Source organism: Talpa occidentalis, unplaced genomic scaffold, assembly GCF_014898055.3.
Source record: "Talpa occidentalis isolate TD23 unplaced genomic scaffold, MPIMG_talOcc4v2.1 talOcc4.2, whole genome shotgun sequence".
In the NCBI taxonomy this organism is placed as follows: Eukaryota; Metazoa; Chordata; class Mammalia; order Eulipotyphla; family Talpidae; genus Talpa; species Talpa occidentalis.
In genome coordinates, this window is record NW_023602073.1 from 64,467,445 (window position 1) to 64,490,498 (window position 23,054).

The window sequence follows — 23,054 nt, forward strand, 5'->3', positions numbered from 1 at the left end:
TGATACTGAGCAACCCTGATGATGCGAGGAGGCTTAAGTTCACGCGGGCGAAAGCACAGGCGATGAACAGCACGATGGCCGGTGTCCAGGGTCCCGAGTCCAGCGGGCCGCACGGGCCCTCCCGCTGTGGGCTGCGGGCCCGGAGGCTCAGGCGCGCAGTACGGGCCGTTTCGGAAGGCGCGGTCGCTGCTCCGCCGGGCCGGGCTCCTCCAGGCGGGGGCCCCACCCGCGCCCGAGTCTAGGGTCGTGGCGCCGGGGCTCCCGGCGAGCCCGCGGCCTCCCAGGGCTTGGGCTTCCGGGGCAGCTGGGACGCGGTGGGTTCGTCGAGGGTCGCCGCGATGTGGCCCCTCGTCAGGCCCGGGAGCTCCCGGCCCTGCTGGACCAGCTGCACGAGCTGCGCCAGGGTCACCGAGGCCGGCGCCGACCCCGCGGGCGTGGGAGCGAGGCCCGGCGGGCCGGGGCTGCAGGACGGCTCCATCTCGGCCACGAAGCCCGCCCGGCCCGCGCAGAGGCCGAGACTTCCGGGCGGGACGGGTGCAACCACCGTCGGCGGAAATGGAGGGGTGGCTCGGCCATACCAAGCCGGCCCAGAAAGGGGGGCGCGTTTCAGTACCGGGATCAGCTACGCGCAGAAACGCTCCCCACGTGTACAGAATTCCGCTCTTCCCAGCGCCTCGGAAGTGGAATGTGCTTTCAAAGGAACCTGAGTTCTTGCACAGACTGGACCGGGCACGCGGACACGCCGACCGCGGCACAAGCGCCGCTCTACTGTCGGGCACGCGCGGAAGGGCTCGCGCACACGGGCGGGCGAGGGACCCGGGCGGGGGACGATCTCCGTCCCGCTCTCTAGCCGCAGCCCCCGATAGAAATGGCTGTGGAGCGATCTCGGGTGACCTCGGGGGAAGCGGGTGTAAGTGACCCTGCTACAGAGCCTGGGGCGCTCTTCAAGTCCTGCCAGCAAGACCCTGTTCCTGGTGTTAGCAGGGGGGGAGAGGAGTGCTGCAGATGCTCTGGCTGCTGGGAGAGCCGGAGCCAGTAATTCTGCGGGTTCTGAGATTATCAAAAGCTAGCCTGATCGGGCAAACAGCGCTTGGATGGGGTAATCAAAAGTTTAGTTACTATGAATAGGACACACGGCCATGGTGTCTTCGGCTGTGATGCGCTGAGGACACTACAGGTGTAGAAATACCACATCTCTCCTGCAGCCCTCCTGCCAAAGAGGTTCACTCTGGATCTATTTTTCTTCTTTTTTTTTTTTTAAGATTTCTTTTTTTTTTCTTTTTTTTTAAAGATTGATTTATTTATTTATACAAGCACTGGGTACAGTCAGAAGTGCGGGAGGGTGAAAGAATTCCCCAGAGCCAGAGCGGGGAACAGAACAGGCAGACTGACAAAGTACACTGCTGAGGGGAGCAGCGGGCGGCAGGAGAGGTCTGCGCGCCATGAGGGACCCTCGCCAGCAGTCGGGGATCCAACCGGCGCTGCAGAGGCTGTGGGCAGCTTCGCAGCCTGGCTCTCAACCGCTAGAATTGAATTGCAGCACAGCAGTCAGGGTTTTTAACAGAATACAAATGAAGAAAGAACTCATCTTTCTCTCCATGGCCTGTGTCACTTTCTTGGGCACTCTCCCACGGTTCTTCCCCTAAGGATTTGCTTTCTTTTTCAGATGACCTCTCCGTTTCCGAATTGGGGGAGCTCTGGTTTTATGCTCCACCATTGCCTCCTTTCCTACCAGCCAAGTGCAAGATGGAAATATTACTATAAGGTCAAAGCCATTCTTTGGGGCCTCCCTGGTGGCGCAATGGGTTAAGACGCAACCTATGAAGCAATCCACAGCCACTGCAGCATGAGTTCAATCCCTGGCCAAGGAGTTACCCGCCTGCTGCTCCCCTCAGCAGTGTATTTCAGTCAATCTGCCTGTTCTGCTCCCCACTCTGTCTCTGCTGACTCCTCTCACCCCCTACACCTCTGGCCTGTACCCCAGCTCATGTATACATAAATAAATAAATCTTAAAAAAAAAAAAAAAAGCCAACCTTCAGTGTCCCCCGGGGTATAGTAAGGACCAAATTTTCTCAGAATTAAGGGAAATAATGTGTTTGTGTTTGGGAAGCAGGAAGTTGTCTTAGCATCACCATTTTTCCTCTCTCACGTTCTTTCATCTTATCCTCAGCACAACTCCATATGATGGTCAGGACACGACTAGGAATTAAGGGTTGTCAGGAGGGACCTCAGTCCCTTTCCATGGAGAACAATAAAGTGAACCTGTGAAAGGGAGTAACAAGATTGGGCTTCCTGACTCAGCCCAGTGATCTCTGCCTCTCCCAGGCTCCCTTGGGGATGTACAGCAGCCCCCACCCCCGCCCCCTGCCCTGCAGGCAGCCTTGCTAAGCCACATGTGCACAAGGAAACAAAGAGGTAAAGGAAGGACCGTTAGATAAGTCTGCTCGCAGGGGATCCCTAGCCTTTCCCTGATCAAGAGGCCAAGAGGCCATCTCGGCAAGGCCAGTGTCATTCCCAGCTCTAGAAATAGGTCCCAAATCCCCAAGCTCATTTGTGACTCATTAGACATCTTTCATCCATGATTAAAAAAAAAAAATTCTACCTCAACAGAAAATGCCCTTCCCTCTCCGTCATTTATTGAAACCCAATTCACCCTTCAAAGGCTTCTCCTCAATGGACCCAGCCCTTTCATCACTGCCATCAGGACTAATTGACCCTCTTTCTGCACTCCCACAATGCCTTGCTCATCTCACCATGTACGTGTTGTCTCCTACACGAGACCATGTGTCTTCTCATCTAAGATCCCTAGACCAGCCTAGACCAGCACCAGTAGAGACCTGGTACTGGGAAAATGTTAACTAAAGGCCTGATTGAATCTATTGTTATAAACTCAAGGAGAAAAGATTGAACTTGACTCAGCGCAAGGAGAGAGACTGCCACATGCTGTGCACACCCAGTGAGTGGCATACAGACCCCTGTCCTCTAGGGCCTTCTGGCTTTCCCCGGGGGAAAGCCACAGAAGCAAGTGGTTATGATAATAATATGCATGTATAACTTATTACATAAATGATACAAGGCAGAGCTGGTATGGTAACAGCATTCTGTGCCAACTGAAATAAGGAGCCCACACATTCTACTGGTTTTTAAATATATATGATCTAATCAGCACACACGCGTGTGAGCTGCTCTTATGGTCAACTGGTTGGCCTGTAGGGGTGGCCCAAACCTGACGGGGCCAGATGAGCCCAGGTCTTCAACCCACCTTAGCACTTATGCGCTGTAGGACTTCGGAGCAATTTATTTCACTTACCTACATTTCAGATTTCTAATTGTGAAATGAGAGTGATAACAGTGCCTCCTCCCAGGGCTGCCCAAAAGATGAAAGGGGGGCCTCCCCGGTGGCGCAGCGGTTGAGCGCTGGGTTGCAAAGCTGCCCGGGGCCTCTGCAGCGCTGGTTCGATCCCCGACTGCTCCCAGGCCACTGGAGGAGGGTCCCACATGGCGCACAGACCTCTCCTGCCGCCCGCTGCTCCCCTCAGCAGTGTACTTCGGTCCTTCTGCCTGCTCTGCTCCCCGCTCTGGCTCTGGTGAATTCTCTCACCCTCCCGCGCTTCTGACTATACCCAGTGCTTGTATAAATAAATAAATAAATAAATAAAATCTTTAAAAAAAAAAAAAAAGATGAAAGGGGATACAGGTGGCCAGCCAAGGCATTTATTAATCTTAAGGCGTGGCTGGTTGTGCTGGCTCTCTTCTGCTGGCCCTTCCAGGGCCTCTCTCCCCACTCATGCACCACCCACCTGAACTGACACCCACAGACCCTGCAGGCACCTTCCCTCTGGCTTTTGGGTTTGGTCAATGGGAGAGGGAAGCAGCAGAGGGAGAAGGAGAAGGAGTAAGGGTATTTACCCCCTACCTTCCCTCCCCAAGGATCACCTCTGACTTCTGGGTCTGTCCACACAGCTCTCTGGCACTGAGGCCCTGATGTTGCTCCCCTCATCATTCTTTTTTTTTTCTAAAGTTTTATTTATTTATGCATACAAGAACTTGGGTACAGGCCAGAGGTGCAGGGGGTGAGAGGATTCACCAGAGACAGAGTGGGGAGCAGAACAGGTGGATTGCTGAGGGGAGCAGCGGGAGAGACAGGAGCGGTCTGCTGTGCCATGTGTGGGTAGCTCCCTGGCCGGGGATCGAACTCGTGCTGCAGTGGCTGCGGATAGCTTCATAGTGCTGTGACTTAAGGGCTTGTGCCACCAGGGAGGCCCCCCTCATCATCCTTGAGGGCTGTTACTAGTCCCAGGTACGGCATTGTCCTTTTGGATTTCCCTTCATGCTGCCATACTTCTGTAACTAGTCCCTTTATTAAATTCTCCGCAAATAACCCAGTGTGTGTCATCTGTTTCCTGCCCATCCTCACCAGTACAGGAACTGGTTCCAGGAGCCGTGTCAAACCAGCTACTGGGATTGGACTGGTCATTTACAGTGAAAGCCTCCTTGCAGAGCAGATGATGGCCCCAGGTAACTGCACATGGCGGTGTGCAGGGGTATCGCCATTACTTCAATTGTCACCAGGGTGGTGGGATGAAGTGTAAAGCACTGTGGTGTTCCTGTGGAGAGGCAGGAGGGGACATGGCTGTGGCTCCTCTTCACTGTAGCACGGAGTCATTTGGCTTCTTTTTTTTTAAAAGATTTATTTTATGTATGTATACAAGAACTGGGGTACAGGCCAGAGGTACACAGGTGAGAGGATTCACCAGAGAGAGCAGGGAGCAGAATAGGCAGATTGACTGAAATACACTGTTGAGGGGAGCAGCAGGCAAGACAGGAGAGGTCTGCTGTGCCATGTGGGTATCTCCCTGGCCGGGGATTGAACTCATGCTGCAGTGGCTGTGGATAGCTTCATAGTGCTGAGACTTAACCCCTTGCACCACCAAGGAGGACCCTCATTTGGTTTCTGATGCCCACAGGGGACATGTGCAGGGCGAGGAAGACTGGAAGTCATTGATGTTGGCTGCGGCACGTCAACAATCAGGACACCTTGAAGAGGTGCCTGGTCTCCCATTGACAGACGGGTTCAGAAGGCTAAGGACTGGCCCCAGGTTGTCATTGTAAGGGTTGCCAAGCTGTGGAGCTAACTAACTGCTTGACCTTTTAGTTCTCTTATGCTAAGGTAAGGGCATAGACGGGGAAGGGCTGGGCCCTGAGATGGAATGAGGACACTTGTGCAGACCTGGACAAAGCTGAGGACTTTGAACTCTCAAATTCTCTTGAAATTTTCTTATGTAGGGGTCTCCTGGTGGCCCAAGGGGTTAAGCACAGCACTATGAAGCTATCCGCAGCCTCTGTAGCACAGTTTCCATCCCCGGCCAGCCAGGGAGCTACTCACATGGCGCAGCAGACCTCTCCTGTCTCGCCTGCTGCTCCCCTCAGCAGTGCATTTCGTCAGTCTGTCTGTTCTGTTCCCCACTCTGTCTCTGGTGAATCCTCTTACCCTCCCACACATCTGACCTGAACCTCGGTTCTTGTATAAATAAATAAATAAATCTTTAAAAAAAAAAATTCTCTTGTCTATGGAGACCTCATCCTTAGTTGTCCTGTCTCCCAGGACATCAACCTCAGAGCCCTCCCCACATCCCTGCCTCCTTGGCCCCAGGCCCTTCACCAGTTAGATGGTAGCACAGCCAAATGGAGAAGCGCAAGGCCCACACTGAAAGAAGGCTGCCCAGATGGAAGAGTAACAGGCCTTGCCAAACTGCCTTGGCAGGAGAGTGTGGGAGCGGTCCTGCGGGAAACAGACCAGGACAGTGGAATGTAAAACTCAGTTTGGCCAAACTCATGGCCATGGGTGATCATCCAGGATTTGGGATTGAATGTGTTGGCTCCAGCACCTGGGAGAGGCATTAATAGTCTGCTAGGTTGGTTAATTAAAGCCTGGGTTTAATGGTAGCCTACAGTTAATAAACTCGAGATGCCAGAATTTCCCTGGCATTCTGTAAAGGAAGGAATCTGAAATCCCAGAAAGATGGGAAGGCAGAGTTGTGTGCAATCTGCTTAGCCACTCCTAGTCACATATTTTAAGGGGGCTGGAAAGCACACCCTTTACCAAAGCATTAAGAAATGTGGGTGTCCACTGCCAACACACCATCCAGGGACTTCAGGGCCACATGAACCACAGGTATGGCCGCATCAACAAGCACCAAAAGTGCCCAGGAGGCAGCGCCAGGTCGGTGGTCTGTGTCACCACAGGGTCAGCTTCCACAGATATCACCCAGGGTACGCTGGGAAGGTTGGGAGGCGGAATTACACCATAAACTGTCAGCCTGGAGGACCCGGGTGAGTGAGCAGACACGGTGGACACTGCTGCAAGCCAGACCAGAGCTGCCCCTGTCCATGATGTGCTGTGATCCGGCTTCTGAGAGGTTCTGAGGAAGGGAAAACTTCTAACATAGCCAAGTTCTTCCTTCAGCAGAAGAGCTAGTGAGGAGATGTGGAGGGGGTCTTTGTCCTGTAGCTTAAAGTCACTCAGAGGAAGTTTCATTAAATGCTCACAAGGGTTTTTTTTTTTTAAAGATTTATTTACTTATTTGTTTGTTTGTTTATTTATTTATTTATTTATTTATACAAGAACTGGGGTACAGGCCAGAGGTGTGGGGGGTGAGAGGATTCACCAGAGAGAGAATGAGGAGCAGAAAGGCGGATTGACTGAAATACACTGCTGAGGGGATCAGCAGGCGAGTCAGGAGAGGTCTGCTGCACCATGTGGGTTGCTCTCTGGCCCAGGGAGCAAACTGGTGCTGCAGAGGCTGTGGGTAGCTTCATAGATTACATCTTAGCCCCTTGCGCCACCAGGGAGGCTCCAAGGGCTTTTTGGGAAAAAAGAAAAAAGAAAAGCATTGGTGAGGGCCACCAGCATTCTTGATTTTCTCTGAAGTGCTCTATAGGTTGGAAAGGTGAGTCTGGGGGTGCTGGAAGTGTTATAGGACAGGGAGAGGGCAGCCCAAACCCCGCAAACCTGCCTATTCTAAATGGGTTCTGCCATCCGCCGCATCAACACAAAACATAGGAGACTTTAATGGGAAGGAACTTTAATAAAACTAGGAAACAATACAGGTAAGGCAAAGAGTCTAGTTTCTAAATGAAGCCTCCAGAGTTACCCATCCCCTCGTGGGTAAAAGTCCATCCAAATGGGATTGGCCCAGAACAAGGCCCCAAAGCCTGCTACAAGTCTAAAGCATCTTCCAGTGGAGACCCACAGAAAAGGGTCACAAACAACTGGACAAGCCCAGAAGGAAAAGAGCAAAATCAACATCAAGATAAAAGCTGCCATTGTCACCTCCCCACGGGTCTCACCCACATCTGTGTCACCCAGTCCACGACCAAAAGACAAGCACAGTTTCTTCACGTGTCTCTAGGCTCCATGCGCCTCCTCCAGGTCTCCTTGCTCCATCCTGCTTCCTTCCTCAGTCTCTTCTGCAGCTTCTCCTCTTCCTGCTCAGCTCCACCCTCCCTTGGGTGGGGCAGGGAACCTCCCCCTTTCCTGGGGACCACCCTGTTACAGAAGGATCAGTGGAACTGGATTCCCTGATCTCCATGAAAATGCAGGGACATGCTCAGTGACAGGGATGCGTTCTGAGAAGTGTGTCCTTAGGCCATTTCCTCATTACAGGAAGGGTGTAGAGTATCACTGCACACACCTAGATGGCAGAGCCTGCAACGCACCAAGGCCACATGGTTCAGCCTATCGGGACCACCGTCGTTGACTGAAATGTCATTAAGTGACGTGTGACTATCTATCCTATCGGGGAATCCTGTCAAGGTCAGGGGGTGGTGCTTAACAGTCAAGGGCAGGGAGCCACAACATGGTGCAGGAAAGAATGGTCATCAGGTGGACATAGTGATGGTCCCGTGATCCATGGTCAGCTTCTTTCCACAGGGGCTCCAGGGCTTGTTCCATGGGCCCATGGTGGCAGGGATGGGAGCTGTGCCCTCGCTCAATAGCAACCTCTCCTCTCCAGGCTAGCCTGACTGTGGCCTCTGCTGAGTACCGACCTTCTTACAGCCCAATGCTAAGTTCCTGTTTGTAGACTGATCTCATTGGCCTTATTAGCATGGAAGCATTGTGCTGGATCCTCACAGGAACAAACACATATTCCAGGCATGAAATCACCTTCTCTGCCTGCAATGCTGCTCTCCGCACCACCTCTCGTGGACTTTCAGGGTGTCTATTCCATCACCATGGCATGCCATGCAACACCGCCTCCAAAGGGCACGTACTTTGAAGTAAAAGAAAGTATAAAAGTTCTCACAACTGGGGCCTCCCTTGTGGCACAGGGGTTAAAGACAGCACTATCAAGCTATAGGCAGTCACTGCAGCACGAGTTCTATTCCCCAGCCAGCCAGGGAGGTGACCCACATGGCGCAGCAGACCTCTCCTGTCTCTCCCGCTGCTCCCCTCAGCAGTGTATTTCAGTCAATCTGCCTGTTCTGTTCCCCACTCTGTCTCTGGTGAATCCTCTCATCAACCCCCCCACACACACACCTCTGGCTTACACCCTAGCTCTTCTATGCATAAATAAATTTTTAAAAAAGTTCACACAACCAAGGAATTTACTGGTCTTACCATGTGCTCCATGACCCAGAAGCAGCTGGCTGGACAAAATGGTGGAGTGACTTGTTGAAGGCGCCGTTTGAGCAGAACTAAGGGAATTACAGCCTGCAAGGTAGAGCTGCCAGCCTACAGGACACAGTGTATTCTGTAAACCAGAACCAGAACCATGTATAACCAAGAGGTAGGGGTAGCAGCAACCACCTCACTATTATACCTAAAATCTATAACCGCCTAGAAGAATTGTTATACCCACCCGCATGACCCTGGATTTAAGGAGTTTGGCTATCCTCGTATCCAAGGGATGAACATTTCCACCATGGAAACTTTAGTACTGATGACTCTGAAGCTGAGATGGGCCCTGGCCTTTTGGTTTCTCATGCTACTCAACCAATGGGCACAGAAAGGGGTCATTGTAATATCTGGGTTATTAATCCTAGTACCCCAAGAAAATTAAATTGCTACTGCTAAGTAGAGGTGGGGGCTAGATTCGGAACACAGATCACTGAGGTGCTTCTTAATAAACCTGTCCACTAGTCCTGGTTAACAGAAAACGTTAGCAACCCAACAAAGCCAAGACTACCTAGAACTCAGATCCTATAAGAATAAAGTTTTGAGTTACCCACTAGGTAGAGAATTCTGTCAAGCCAAGGCGCTGGCAAAGAATAAGGAGGGAGATGGGCCTCCCCGGTGGCGCAGCGGTTGAGCACTGGGTTGCGAAGCTGCCCGCGGCCTCTGCGGCGCCGGTTCGATCCCAGGCTGCTCCCCGGTCACTGGAGGAGGGTCCCACATGGCGCGCAGACCTCTCCTGCCGCCCGCTGCTCCCCTCAGCAGTGTACTTCGGTCCTTCTGCCTGCTCTGCTCCCCGCTCTGGCTCTGGTGAATTCTCTCACCCTCCCGTGCTTCTGACTGTACCCAGCGCATGTATAAACAAAACAAACAAACAAACAAACAAACAAATAAAGCATGCCTCTATTAAAAAAAAAAAAAGAATAAGGAGGGAGATCTGGCAGCTGTGATTATGAATCCAATTTTCCCTGCTGACTGAAGTGAAGCACATTGGTGGTACCTAGTATTTTCATTTTCAGTGGGAACATGGCCAAACTAAAGCCCCATCCCAATGACATAGTACCTGCTGGGACATGGATTTTTCATCTGGACAAAGAATAAGATGACCTTCTCTGTGACCCTCCAGATTCATGCTCCCACCCCACCAACCCTGTGCCCTGGGAAGCTGATCTGCATCAAAGGAATATCACACCTTCCTTGGATTTAGTCTGTGGGGGCACCAGCTGGGGATCAGAAGATGGGAGGAGGGCGAAGTCACAGAATTCTCCGGCTTATAATCCTCTCTGCAGGATTGACACTAGGTCCATCGTCTGAAGGTCACAGCTATTAGCAGGCACCCTCTCTACACAGCCCTCATGGACTCAGAGTCCCTATGAGAGTTCCCTCCTCTCTCCTCTTCAGGCCTTGGGTACTGACGCCCCATTGTTACCATAGGGTGCGTAGAAACTCCAGTGGTTTCTCTATGCCCTGTCTACAAATGTATAAACATTCTCCTTAAAACTTTGTTCAGGGCCTCCCTGGTGGCGCAGCGGTTGAGTGCTGGATTGGGAAGCTGCCCGCAGCCTCTGCAGCACCGGTTCGATCCCCGGCTGCTCCCCGGCCACCAGAGGAGGGTCCCACATGGCGCGCAGACCTCTCCTGCCGCCTGCTGCTCCCCTCAGCAGTGTACTTCGGTCCTTCTGCCTGTTCTGTTCCCCGCTCTGGCTCTGGTGAATTCTCTCACCCTCCTGCGCTTCTGACTGTACCCAGTGCATGTATAAACAAAAACAAACAAACAAACAAATAAATAAATAAAACATGCCTCTATAAAAAAAATAAAATAAAATAAATAAAAATAAATTTAAAAAAGAAAAAGAAATACACTGCTGAGGGGAGCAGCAGGCGAGACAGGAGAGCTCTGCTGCACCATGTGGGTTGCTCCCTGGCTGGGGCTCGAACTCATGCTGCAGTGGCTGCAGGCAGCTTCATAGTTTGCGTCTTAACCCCTGCACCACCAGGGAGGCCCTGGACACTATTTCTACACATGAACATCTGACCCCTATGTGCCTGCTTGTCACAATCTGCTAATCTATGTCAGATTTACAGCCAGACCTTGGAGGTAAGATCAGCAATATTTCCAAGCAAGCACTGCTACTTTTCCTAAATTTTCTTTTTCACATCCTCACATCCTTTGTGGCTCACCTCAGTTTAAATGGTTTTTTTTTACCTGTTCGGGTAACATAAAGGAGGCAAGGGATCGTTTGCTAGGTGAAAGAGCTTTGGAGAAAGAGAGACCAGTTAATACATCCCTGTAGTGAACCCCCCCATGCCTGCTAGAGAATCTTCTGCCATGTAACTTCATTTTCTGACCCTGTTCCCCCAACTGTAATGCAGGGATGATGGTGCTTGACTTGCTAGTTGTGAGGATTAAGTGAGCTGTCCATAGGGACAGGCTCTTAGTAGCCAGAGGCAAATGGCACATTTATTCCCATGTGAGGAGCTTAGAGAAGGCACTCAGCTCCCCCTGGGTGCCCTGTCCTCACAGGCATCTTTAGGACCCTAAAGTTTGTGGGGTTAGAGGGAGATCTGGGGGGCTCCTGGAAGGTGGGAACAGTTGTGAGGAAGGGAAAGGAATGCTTCCTGTGGCCAGGGTGTTGGGAGTGGATGGGTGGAAAGGAAACCCCAGCAGCAGTGGTGGTCCACTTGGGCAGTGCCAGGGAGGCGCAGGCCCAAGGTGGGAGTGGGGGGCCTTCTGCTTTCCCATCTCTTGGAAAGTCTTGAAACCCTAAAGAGGCCAGAGACTCTGCACCACCTGTCATGTGGTATTAGAGCCCGGGGCCAGAACCCCCCCAGGCTGGAAGGCGGGAGAGTCAGTCGTTAGGGACTGCACCTGCCTGCCTGCCTCCCCCTCCCGGGGAGAACCCACAGCAAGGAGCACACCTGGGCGGGGCTTGTCTGGGAACTCTGGGTGCCCAAGTCTTCCAGGACTCTCCCCCCTAAGAGAGGCGGCAAAAACGCTATGTTGGCCATACGGGCCTCCCTTAGAAGTCCAAGGGTGCAATTGACCTGATCCTTAAAGTAATCATCAGGATGAAAATGGGGTGAAGAATCAAAAAGTTGGGCAAATGGGGAGAAATAAACCCGCCAAGATATGAACATTTAATAAAGAAAGTTCACAAATAATGTGGACAGAAGAGATTTCAGTTAGCTGGAATAACTGATGAGCTCTTTGGGTGGGAGTGGGATGAGGGGGTGAGGAGGGGGGGAGGGTTGGGGGAAGTAGGGAAAAAGGGGGGGAATGAGATTTAGATGCACATCTTCTATTATACCCCAAAATCAATTTCTGATAGTTAAATGGGGGTTGGGGCTTAAAGGACACAGGAGCCAAAAGACAATGAGACAATGTGGGGAAGAACCCATAGGCTTAAAAAATATGAGATAAATCCCAATAGGAAAGATGAATATGTTGGTTCATACAGAAAAGAAAAACAAAGCATCATAGAGGCCTTTATGCTAATTTTTTTTTTTTTTTTTTTTGGTCCCTGTCCCTTCCCTTCCCCTCCCCCTTCCTCTTACCCACCCAGCTCTTATCTGGTCATCGACGTCCACTAGTTTTTTTGGGGGGGTTTTAAAGATTGATTGATTTATTTATACAAGCACTGGGTACAGTCAGAAGAGCGGGTGGGTGAGAGGATTCACCAGAGCCAGAGTAGGGAACAGAACTGGCAGACTGACGAAATACACTGCTGAGGGGAGCAGCGGGTGGCAGGAGAGGTCTGCGCGCCATGTGGGACCCTCGCCTGGTGGCCAGGGATCGAACCGGCGCTGCAGAGGCTGCGGGCAGCTTCACAACCCAGAGCTCAACCGCTGCGCCACCGGGGAGGCCCAGTGTCCACTAGTTTTTGTGTATGTTTTACTTCATTGAATCTTCTTCTATGTAAATGTCCAATATTTGTTTTTATTCTTCTGACATGCTTTACTATACATAATCCTCTTAAACTACCTCCATTTTGTGAAAATGGCTGCATTGTATCTCTTCTTCTAAGACAAACATTTTAAACTTTCTGTGTAAATATATGACTATGTAAATATATGACTATGTATATACACATTTAAGAAAGAGAAGATGCATTGACTACATGAAAAGCACTGTGCCAACCCCTGTTCATGGGCCAGCTTGCTTAAATAGCACAGGGTCGGGGGTGTTGCGCGCAGGGCTGTGAAGCTGTCCGCAGCCTCTGCAGTGCCGGTTCCATCCCTGCCGGCCAGAGATACCCACATGGCAGGACAGACCTCTCCTGCCTTGCCTATTGCTCCCCTCAGCAGTGTCTTCAGTCCATCTGCCTGTTCTGTTCCCCGCTCTGTCTCTGGTGAATCCTCTCACCCTCTGGTGCATCTGGCCTGGACTCCGGTTCTTGTATAAATAAAATAAATCTTTAAAAAATAAATAAACAAATAGCACAGGGTCCCTGTGAGCTCTTGTCATCCCCATTGCACAGGTGAGGAAAGCGAGGGCTAGGGAACTGAGTGATCTGGTGAAAGTCACATAACTACCGAGTAGTGTCACCAGGATTGCAAGCTGGGCATTCTGGCTTCACAGCCCACACTCTGAACCAAACTATTCTACATCCGATGCCATTGAACATTCTTTGGAAACGTGATTTTAAAAACTGATGCATACCTTTATTCCTAAAAGACTGAAAGTATGTAATAAGTTCTTATCTGTGCCAAAATGTTACTTTATTTTGATATAATTGCCTATGTAACAGTTTTTAAACTTAAAAAAGAAAACTGATGCATAGTATTCACTAGTATAAATACCTCAAACTTCATTCATTTAATCCTTCCCCTCAGCATTGAACAATCCCGTTGTTGCCAATTTCTCTTGGCTTTTACACATACTACATCAAAGAACTTTTTGTGTATAAATCCTTGCTTTATAATGACTAAATATCTTACTATTTAGCTAGAATATATGCCTCCTTGTGAAAGTTCAGAGTCAAAATGACAGCTCTAGCCAAAATGTAATGGAGTCACCAAAAATGGCATTGACGAGAAGTTTATTTTTGAGCAGGGGTTTGATGTGAGGGGCCAGGGACTCTAAGAGAAATCTCTGTACCTTCTGCTCAATTTTGCTGTAAACCTGAAACTGCCCTAGAAAATAACTTCTATTTGAAGGGGAGAGTTTAACAACATGCCAATAAATGTGTCAGGCATCTTTTTAGCTTTAGTAAGGTCAGCCCTCAGGAAACAGTTGCCGCCCTGGTTCTGCCACCGCCAGCTGTGTGGCCTTGGGCAGGTCCTTGACTTCGCTGAGCGCTGAGCGTCTGTTGTCTTGCAGTGAAATGGAACTCACAGAGCTGGGGGGTAGAGGCCTGCTTGTGAAGTCTAGCCTGGGGCTCTGTTCCCTGTAGATGGCAGCTGCCCTCCAGCAGGGCTAGTGACAGGAAAAAGTCTTGCAGACTGTGAAGTGCTTTTTCAAATTTGGAAGGGAATATGAGTATCTGGCTCCTGATGTGGGAGTGACACCCTGGCCCAGTGAGAGAGGACTGAGTTTGGGGGGCCAGGGTAGGGGTGGGAGGGGCCTCTCACCCAGGGAAACGGCTCCGTGGTGGAGCAGCTGAGGTGCAGCTGGGCCTGTGGCCTGGGAGGCTGTCTTGTGGGCGCCTCTTCCCCAGCCCACACCTCAGGTCTGCAGCTGGGTCCTGCTTCTCTCATGTGGCATGGCGGAGACTTGGCTACTGCTCCTCCTGGCCCTCGGGTGTCCAGCCCTGCCCACAGGTAAGCCCTCTCTGTGCCTGACTAGGCTGCCCAACTCCACCCCCTTGCTCTGGTCTCTCTGGGTATGGTTGGATGTCAGGAGGCAGGATAGAGCCATTTGGTGTCCCCAGGGAGGGCCTCACCAAAAGGCCACCATCCTCTTCCCCATTGTACTTGACCTCACAGCTACCTCACTCTGGAGCCCCATGCCCTTGCTCCAGGTGTTGGTAGGGAGGGCAGTCATCCCTAGACATCCATGGAAATTGGGGATGGGAGAGCCAAGCCTATGTTATAGAACTGAGGTGATGAAACACTGGGTGGGCGGCCCTATTCCAACAAAGCTTAGAGTGTCTCACCTTCACTCCCCTTCATCAATGGGCATTCAGTATAGGTCCCAAGGTTATTGGGACCCAAATCTTAGTGACTTCCCAAGATTATTTGCCTCCAGTCCTCCAAAGATTAAGGCTGGAGCTGAAGGACTGAACAAATTCCAGCCTCATCTAGAAGCGTGTGTATGTTTGCATGTATGTCATAAGAGAAGGTTCTTGACTTTTGAGTCAGGGCATTTCCTTGATCTAAAACTGACCCCCAGGATGTCACAGGCTCTCTCTAGATGGGGGCATAAACCACAGCCAGTGGGAACAAGGAGACATCACAGCAGGACACCAGAGCTCTGAGAAGGAAGCTGCCAGGATGAGCAAGCGCCACCTTGGCAGGCTTCACGGAAAAGAGGGAAACTGAACTGAACTTGGAGTGTGTATAGTTGCACAAATGAAAAGGCTTGGGAGTTTGAGTGTCCTGCAACTCCCTCCTTGCCTTCTCTATTCCCTTTATTTGCAATGCCTTATTAATATTAACATGGATAATACACACTGACACACATTACATTCATGATCTCCACTGTGCTCTACCTCTACAATACTGCTGGGTTGTTGTTATTAATTCTATTATATTGATGAGACAATTGCGAATCAGTAAACTAAGTGGACGTCAAAAGTCAAATCAACCCTGTCCCATGAGGTCGTGTCCCAAGCTTGGTTCAGTATCATGCAGCAAAATCTTAGTCATCCTTCCAAGTGGGGTGGTCTGTGGAATTTGGAGTCACAGAGACCTGAGTTCAAATTCTGGGTGGGCTAGTTATTGGCCACATGCTGGGTTTCTAGGTTACTTTTTTTCTTTAAGTAAGTTATAAATGTACTCTTTATTAATTGTATGGTATGTGGATTACAGCTAAAGCAAGCTTTAAAAAAAAAAAAAACCCTCTAAGACTAACAGAAAAAAGACGACACCAAAGCATACTCCACTCAGATTAACAAGTGATTAAAATTCTGCCCTATTTGAATTAGATATATTTTTTAAAGAAACAAAATTTGAAGGCCTCTTTGATCTCATTCCAGACCCTATTTTCTTTCCTTCTCCCCAGAGGTAACCACCCTCCTGAGGCTGGCACAACAAGGTATTGTAAGTGTTTGTTTGTGCATCTGCTGTCTTTCCCATGGGACTGAGTTCTTGAGGGCAGTGACGATATCTAATTAATGTTGTATCCCCAATGCCTGGCATAGAAAAGGTCAGATAAGAGAGACAGGTAATAGAAGGAAGGAGGGTTAAGTGATGGATGGATGGATGGATAGTTAGATGGATCTATAGCTGGAAAGTGCAAGAATAGAGGTGGCAAAGATGGATGATGGCAAAGGGATGGATAAATAGATGGTGGATGAGTCATAGAAAGAAGGGTGGTTAGATGGGTACGTTACAAGAGAGGGGGGCTCCCTCATGGCGCAAAGGGTTAAGCACTGCACTATGAAGCAATCTGCAGCCTCTGCAGCACAAGTTCGATCCCTGGCCGGCCAGGGAGATACCCACATGGCGCAGCAGACCTCTCCTGACTCACCTACTGCTCCTCTCAGCAGTGTATTTCAGTCAGTCTGCCTGTTCTGTTTCCCTGTCTCTGGTGAATCCTCTCACCCCTCCCCCACCCCACAACTCTGGCCTGTGCCCCAGTTCTTGTATGCATAAATAAATAAATCTTAAAAAAAATTTTTTAAATAAAAAAATAAAAGAGTGGGCTGGACGAGTGGGTGGTGGAAGGATAGCAGAAAGGACAGAAAACCAGACGGAAGGATAGTGAGACGCGGGTCTGGGAGGGCATGGACGGGACCCACACAGGTGTGTGCTCTCTTGCAGGTTTGGGTGGCACGCCTTTCCCCTCTCTGGCCCCGCCAGTCACACTGCTGGTGAATGGGAAGCAACAGATGCTGGTGGTCTGCCTGGTCCTGGATATTGCACCCCCTGGCCTTGAGAGTCCCATCTGGTTCTCAGCTGGCAATGGCAGTGCACTGGAGGCCTTCACCTATGGCCCTTCTCTAGCAGCGGATGGCACCTGGACTAGGTTAGCCCAGCTCTCCCTGCCCTATGAGGAGCTAGCAGCCTGGGAGAGCTTGGTCTGCCACACTGGGCCTGGGAACCTCAGTTGGAGCACACAGCCCCTACAGCTCTCAGGTAGGAATGGAGCCTGGGTCCCTACTAACATACCTGGGGCTAGGATATGGGGGAGAAAGGGTGGGCTCCAGGCCATGGGGTCATGAAGGGTGTCCAAGTGCAGACCGTCTGGGTGAGGGGATGCCTGGGCTCAGAGCAGTGTAGCCCTGGGGCCCTGAGTCCTGGGATGTGTATTCATGATATCTCTCAAATCCAGGCTCTGATGCATGACTTCCAAGAAGTAATAGTGCCTCCTCCCTGTTTTATATATATATATACAGATACAGATATAACTCAAGATAAATCTCTATATCAATCTATCGCCCTATATTTGACCTGCCTATTAGGATCAAACAATAATTAAATACTGGGCCTCCCCGGTGGCGCAGCGGTTGAGCGCTGGGTTGCGAAGCTGCCCGCAGCCTCTGCGGCGCCGGTTCGATCCCCGGCTGCTCCCCGGCCACCAGAGGAGGGTCCCACATGGCGCGCAGACCTCTCCTGCTGCCCGCTGCTCCCCTCAGCAGTGTACTTCTGTCCTTCTGCCTGCTCTGCTCCCTGCTCTGACTCTGGTGAATTCTCTCACCCTCCCGCGCTTCTGACTGTACCCAGTGCATGTATAAACAGAACAAACAAACAAATAAATAAATCATAAATAAAAATAAAAATACATGCCTCTTAAAAAAATAATAATAATTAAATACTAAAGGGCCTCCCTGGGGGCCTAGGGGTTAAGCATCAGTGCTACCATCATGAAGGCCCTCCTGCTGCCTGAGTTTGAACCCCAGCCAGGGAGCTACCCACATGGCACAGAAGACCTCTCCTGTCTCACCTTCTGCTCCCCTCAGCAGTGTATATCAGTGGATCTGCCTGTTCTGCTCCCCACTGTCTCTGGTGAATCCTCTCACCCCACCCCCGTACCTCTGGCCTGCACCCCAGTTCCCCTACACAAAAATAAATAAAATTAAAATCTTACAATAAAGGAATAATTCTTTAAAACAATAATTAAATACTAAATTATTATCACTTCTTTAGTATTTACTCTGTTCTCAACATTTTGCATTCATGAAGTAAGTCATATTGCAGTCTCAGAGAAGCAAAGCAGCTTGTCCAAAGCCAGCAATTATTATTACTAACAGATGACTTACTTCCTCCTTTTGGATTATTTGGATTATGGTCACTCTGTCATTTCCCAAATGGAAATGTTTGCTGATTAAATGCTCTGCCTTCAAAAAAGGCTACTAGGAAAATCAGTTCCTTCTCTAAAAGTTCTGAGGCCCCTCTGCCTCCCTGGGGCACAGACAGTGCACAGAGGGGAGTGAGTAGGTGAGGGGCTCTCAGAGGACTTGCCGAAAATGGGCTCAGGGACCCCACGCATGGCTCATTTGTTCACTTATCCAATTTGCACTCACAGCTGCCCTGTGCAGGGCTGGAGTTAGCACTGGGGTGGAGGGCATGCCCCATTCCAGACGACTCACTCCCTTCTCCTTGGCTGACAGGTAAGGCTTCCTCAGCCAGGACCTGCCTCTGGGAGTCTCTCGGGGGTGAGTACTGGGGACCAGGACCTTGGCCTGACTGGTGTCACTGGGGGAGAGGGGTTTGATGGGTGACCCCTTGCTGGGTGGGGGCACTGGCTGACATGGGCCTCAATCCCAGTAGATAAGATGTTCCCCAGGAATTCTTAGACACGAGGTGAGATGCACAGGTGAGAGCTAACAGAAGGGCGCAGCTGTCCTGGACAGCATAGGTGGGTGGTTGCAGGCTTGGAGCCTTGTACACACGGGAGACTGTCTGGGGACTGGAACACCCTCTACCTACTGGACAGAGTCACAGGCCATGGAAAAATAGAGAATTCTGATCTGGTGACTCTCCTCTGCCTCAGCTCCTAATTCCTGCCTGGCCTGCATCCCAAATACAATAAAATGAAGGCTGGGAAGGTATGTTTTGTGATTACTAGCAGATGCTGAGGTCAGACACCAGGGAGGACTTTCCCTGGATTCGGGGGCCAAAGGAGAGGAGGAGGGCAGGAGCAGAATCCCAGCCCCGCCGCCCTGGTGACCATTTTCCTGGGCGTGAGGCTGTGGGCGAACTTCCAGGCTCCTGATCTGCACCTTCTCCCCGCCAGGAACGCGGGGCCTGGAGCTGCGGCTGGGGGCGCTGCGGCTGCTGCTGTTCAAGCTGCTGCTGGTGGACGTGCTCCTGACCTGCAGCCACCTGCGCGCCCAGCCCGCCGCGCGAGGGGACCCGGCCGCCACGCCGGGCCCGCGGGCCCGCCGCCTCCCCGCACCCCCCTCGGCCGCGCGCGCCGGCTGCCCTCTCCACCCGCCGGCTCGGCGCGGTAGGCAGCCCTCGGCGGCCCCCAGCCACCGCCTTCTCGGCTGCGACGCGGGGTCAGGCCGGCGCGGGCTCGCGGGGTCGGCCCCCATGACGCTGCCGTCTCGGGACGGTCGCGGGGTTCACGCCCGCCTTCCGCGTCGGGATCCCAGGGCCCCATTCTGAGGGGAGGGGAGCTGAGCGAGCTTGGGCCTGGCGCGCTGGACGAGCCCTCAGAATTCCTGCCGCAGGCCTTGGGGCTTTTCTGCGACCTGCCCCCTCCTGCAGGGCCGGAGCTCCGGAGCGCTGGCTCCCCCCTCAGACTGAGGGCTTTCTGAGGGGAAGGGCTGTGCCCCTTGAGAGTGGTGATCCATCTGGGCACAGGGGGCATTTGAAGTGCACATCATTAAAGGAGAACTTAAATGACACAAGCAAATAAAAAATATTTTAATTCATGTCTGCTCTGGGAGGAGAGAATTTGGCAAACGTCTGAGAAGTTATCCTTGAGGAAGAGGGCTTCCAGAGGGTGATCCTGGGAATTACAGAGTCGGGGTGGGAGCTGGAAAGGATGCTGTCCCATCTCTGTCTCCCCCACAGCCAGGCAAAGCTCCCACTCTGGCTCCTCACCCTGGCCAACTTCTGGGAGCTGTCAGGGCAAGGAGCCCAGGAACCCAGGAAGGCGGGGTGCTCGGCCTGATGTGTAATCTTGTACAGACTCGACATACGTGATCAGGGCCAGGATCCCCCTGTAATAGGATCACATCCAATGCCAAGAGTATGGATAGTAATTCCAAACTTCCACGTTATTAATCAATTGAGGGTCATTATTCATTTGACAAATATTCGTTGAGCATCACATCAACGCTGAGCCAGGTACTAAAGAGGTTTTTGTTTTTGTTTTTTTAAGATTGATTTATTTATGCATACAAAAACTGGGGTACAGGCCAGAGGTGTGGGGGGGGCAGTGAGAGGATTCACTAGCGACGGAGTGGGGAACAGAACAGACAAATTGACTGAAATACACTGCTGAGGGGAGCAGTGGGTGAGTCGTGAGAGGTCTGCTGTGCCATGTGGGTAGCTCCCTGGTGGGGTAGTGGCTGCGGATAACTTCATAGTTTGCATCTTAACCCCTTGCGCCACCAGGGAGCCCCTTGTTTTGTTCCTTTTTTTGGGGGGGGGGTCTATTTTATTGTTGCAGTTTTTTTTTTTTTTAAGATTTATTTATTTATTTATTTATTTATTTATTTATTTATTTATTTATTTATTTATATAAGCACTGGGTACAGTCAGAAGCACGGGAGGGTGACAGCGGGGAGCAGAGCAGGCAGAAGGACCGAAGTACACTGCTGAGGGGAGCAGCGGGCGGCAGAAGAGGTCTGCGCGCCATGTGGGACCCTCCTCCAGTGGCCAGGGATGGAACCGGCACTGCAGAGGCTGCGGGCAGCTTCGCAACCCAGTGCTCAACTGCTGCGCCACGGGGGAGGCCCTGTTTTGTTTCTTAAAGAAGCTTCTTGCATGATAGAACATAAGGTGCCCACCATGGGGTGTAATCTGTATGTCCCCAGTTTCCCCAGCACTGGCAGGAAATCCAGTCTTTCCCAGTTGTTCTTCTCCAGTAATTTCCCCAAAAATCTCTCAGCACTTTCATGTAAATCCAAATGTCCCTGGGCAACATAGGACAGTTTTCTGGGTCAGTGGTGCTAGCTTGGCCTTCCTCTCCCCCAGGTGGTGATGGGGAACTAATTATACACTAACATTCCCCCATACACACAGTGTCACTGGCATCTCTCAACCTTCTTAGCTATTGTCCCATGAAAACCCTCAGTCTCCTCCGCTGCCCATCTCTCACTAGCTTGCAAAGATTCTCATCTCTCTTTTGGATTCTTGGGTGGGGATGGGGGTTGTTGGCTATCCTACAACTGTAGCTGTGAATCTGCCCATCACCCTCACAGAGACTGCTCCTTCCTTAACACACAAGCCAAGATAGGAGGCAGGCTGGGTCAGGGTGAGGGTGTGGCCAGCTGTAACCTCAGACTTTCTCTAGTCACTGACCCTTCCTAGCTCTTAGCTCAGACGCTGAGCCCAGGGCTCCTGTCAAACTAATTTTTACCTCGGTGTCCTCTCAGAGATCATTTTGTTCATGCTTGGAAGCAGGGTTTTCCTTAGCTTCCACACACTTCCCCAACCTTGCCCCAACATCCCAATTGTGCCCTGCCCTGGATTCTGAGTTTCCAGTGTGGCTGATTGTTATTTTTCAGGAGGACTCCTGGGTCTACATAAATCTAGGACTATGGCCAGGCTCTGAGGCTCCCCTGTTCTTTAGAAGCCTAGAAAATAGAGAGGATATCAGAAGGGAGTTCCTGACCCTGTATACTGTAGAATTCTGCATACTGCAGCCCCTGCCTCTCCAAAGTACCTGCTCACCCACACAATTACCTTCAGTAAGAAGTTACAGTCAGGGTCTCCCTGGTGGCTCAAGGGGTTAAGTCTCAGCAATATGAAGCTTTTGGCAGCCACTACAGCACGAATTCGATCCCCGGCCAGGGAGCTACCCACATGGTGCAGCAGACCACTCCTGTCTCCCCCGCTGCGCCCCTCAGCAGTGTACTTCAGTAGATCACCAGTTCTCTCCCCACTGTCTCTCACACAAACACACACACACCCCCGCAGCTGGCCTACACCCCAGCTCTTGAATGCATAAATAAATCTTAAAAAAAAAAAATGTTAAGGTCAATAAATGACAGCAAAGGGCAGGATCTCTCAGTCCTTTGAAGTCTTCATAAAATAGGAAATTATTCACCCTCTAGGAAGGAAACAACAGGCACTAGGAAACAGGACTTCATGGCAAAAAGTGGGATTTGCAGACCATTTCCCAGAAAAACAACTTGGGCCTGTGTGTGTCCAAAGGGTGCTGAGCTCAAGCGCAGCCTGAAGCAGCCCTAAAGACCCAGAGAGCCCCCTCTGGATGACACAGCAGGCGGAGGTCTCACTGGGCATCTCCTTGTACCCGTTGTTGCTGAGGAGGTGGAAGGGAACTACAATCTCTCATTAGCTGAGTCCTGCCTTCTGAGAGATCAGAATTCAAAGAAGTAAATAATAGTGCAAAAAAGGGAGGTTACGCACTGAAAAGAAAATTAATGCATAAACTTTTTACAATTGGCTGGGTAAGCAGTAATTCTATTAACCACTTCGAGCTTCCCTGCAACAGGCGAACCTGGAACAGCAGCCAGGAGGGACAGAAACTGAAAGCCAGAGAGAATATTATTTCTTTCCATTTCTACCGGGGCAAACTAGGGTTACTGGGGACCGTCTGAGCCTTCTAGGTCTCACCCACAGCGCCGACGAGAGTGACTGGCAATGACAGCAACAACAACAATAATAATTGACAAGCAAAATAGTAAACTGTACAAGCAGGTGCTCGGCGAGGGCTTGCTGCATTTTGACCCCAGAGGGAAGTGACGTGTAGGCAGACGGCGAGGACAGCGTGGAGGGGCTCCCCCACGTCTCCAAGACCAGCGCCTCGAACCCTTGCACTCGGCGCAGCCCACCGCCGCGCGTCCCGGGACTTGGCCTCCCGCCCTCCCAGAGCCTCCGCGGGGTTGGGGAAAGACGCTGCCATAGGTCACTGCGGACACCATGCGTCCTCTCATTGGCCGACGCCGAAAAAATATCGGCCTCCCATTCGCTAGAGGGCAAACCCCGAAAACCCCATTGGCGGCGTAATCCGCGGGCCTTCCGGGCCTGCAGGCGGCCGCGGCGGCCGGAGGCGGGAGCGGGCGGGGGCTCGCGTTGCCGTGGTGACGCCGGGCACGTGTGCAGTCCCGGAAGCGGCGCGGGGAGGCCGCCCGGCGC

General features: G+C 51.4%; 1 protein-coding gene across 1 annotated transcript; it reads left to right on the forward strand.

Annotated features, from left to right (window-relative positions):
- The first annotated feature begins 13,994 nt into the window (after positions 1–13,994).
- PTCRA (pre T cell antigen receptor alpha) lies at positions 13,995–19,388 on the forward strand. The gene is made up of 5 exons (XM_037518714.1): positions 13,995–14,435; positions 15,838–15,870; positions 16,599–16,913; positions 18,389–18,433; positions 19,015–19,388. Exons 1-5 carry the CDS (start codon positions 14,378–14,380, stop codon positions 19,386–19,388), a joined length of 825 nt encoding a protein of 274 aa, XP_037374611.1. The 5' UTR covers positions 13,995–14,377.
- Positions 19,389–23,054: the final 3,666 nt, after the last annotated feature.

Coding starts and splice junctions, on each gene's coding strand:
- PTCRA (XM_037518714.1), top strand. CDS start 14,378: ATGGCGGAGACTTGGCTACTGCTCCTCCTGGCCCTCGGGTGTCCAGCC. Junction 14,436..15,837: donor GTGTCCAGCCCTGCCCACAG/GTAAGCCCTCTC, acceptor CCTTCTCCCCAG/AGGTAACCACCCTCCTGAGG. Junction 15,871..16,598: donor CCTGAGGCTGGCACAACAAG/GTATTGTAAGTG, acceptor GCTCTCTTGCAG/GTTTGGGTGGCACGCCTTTC.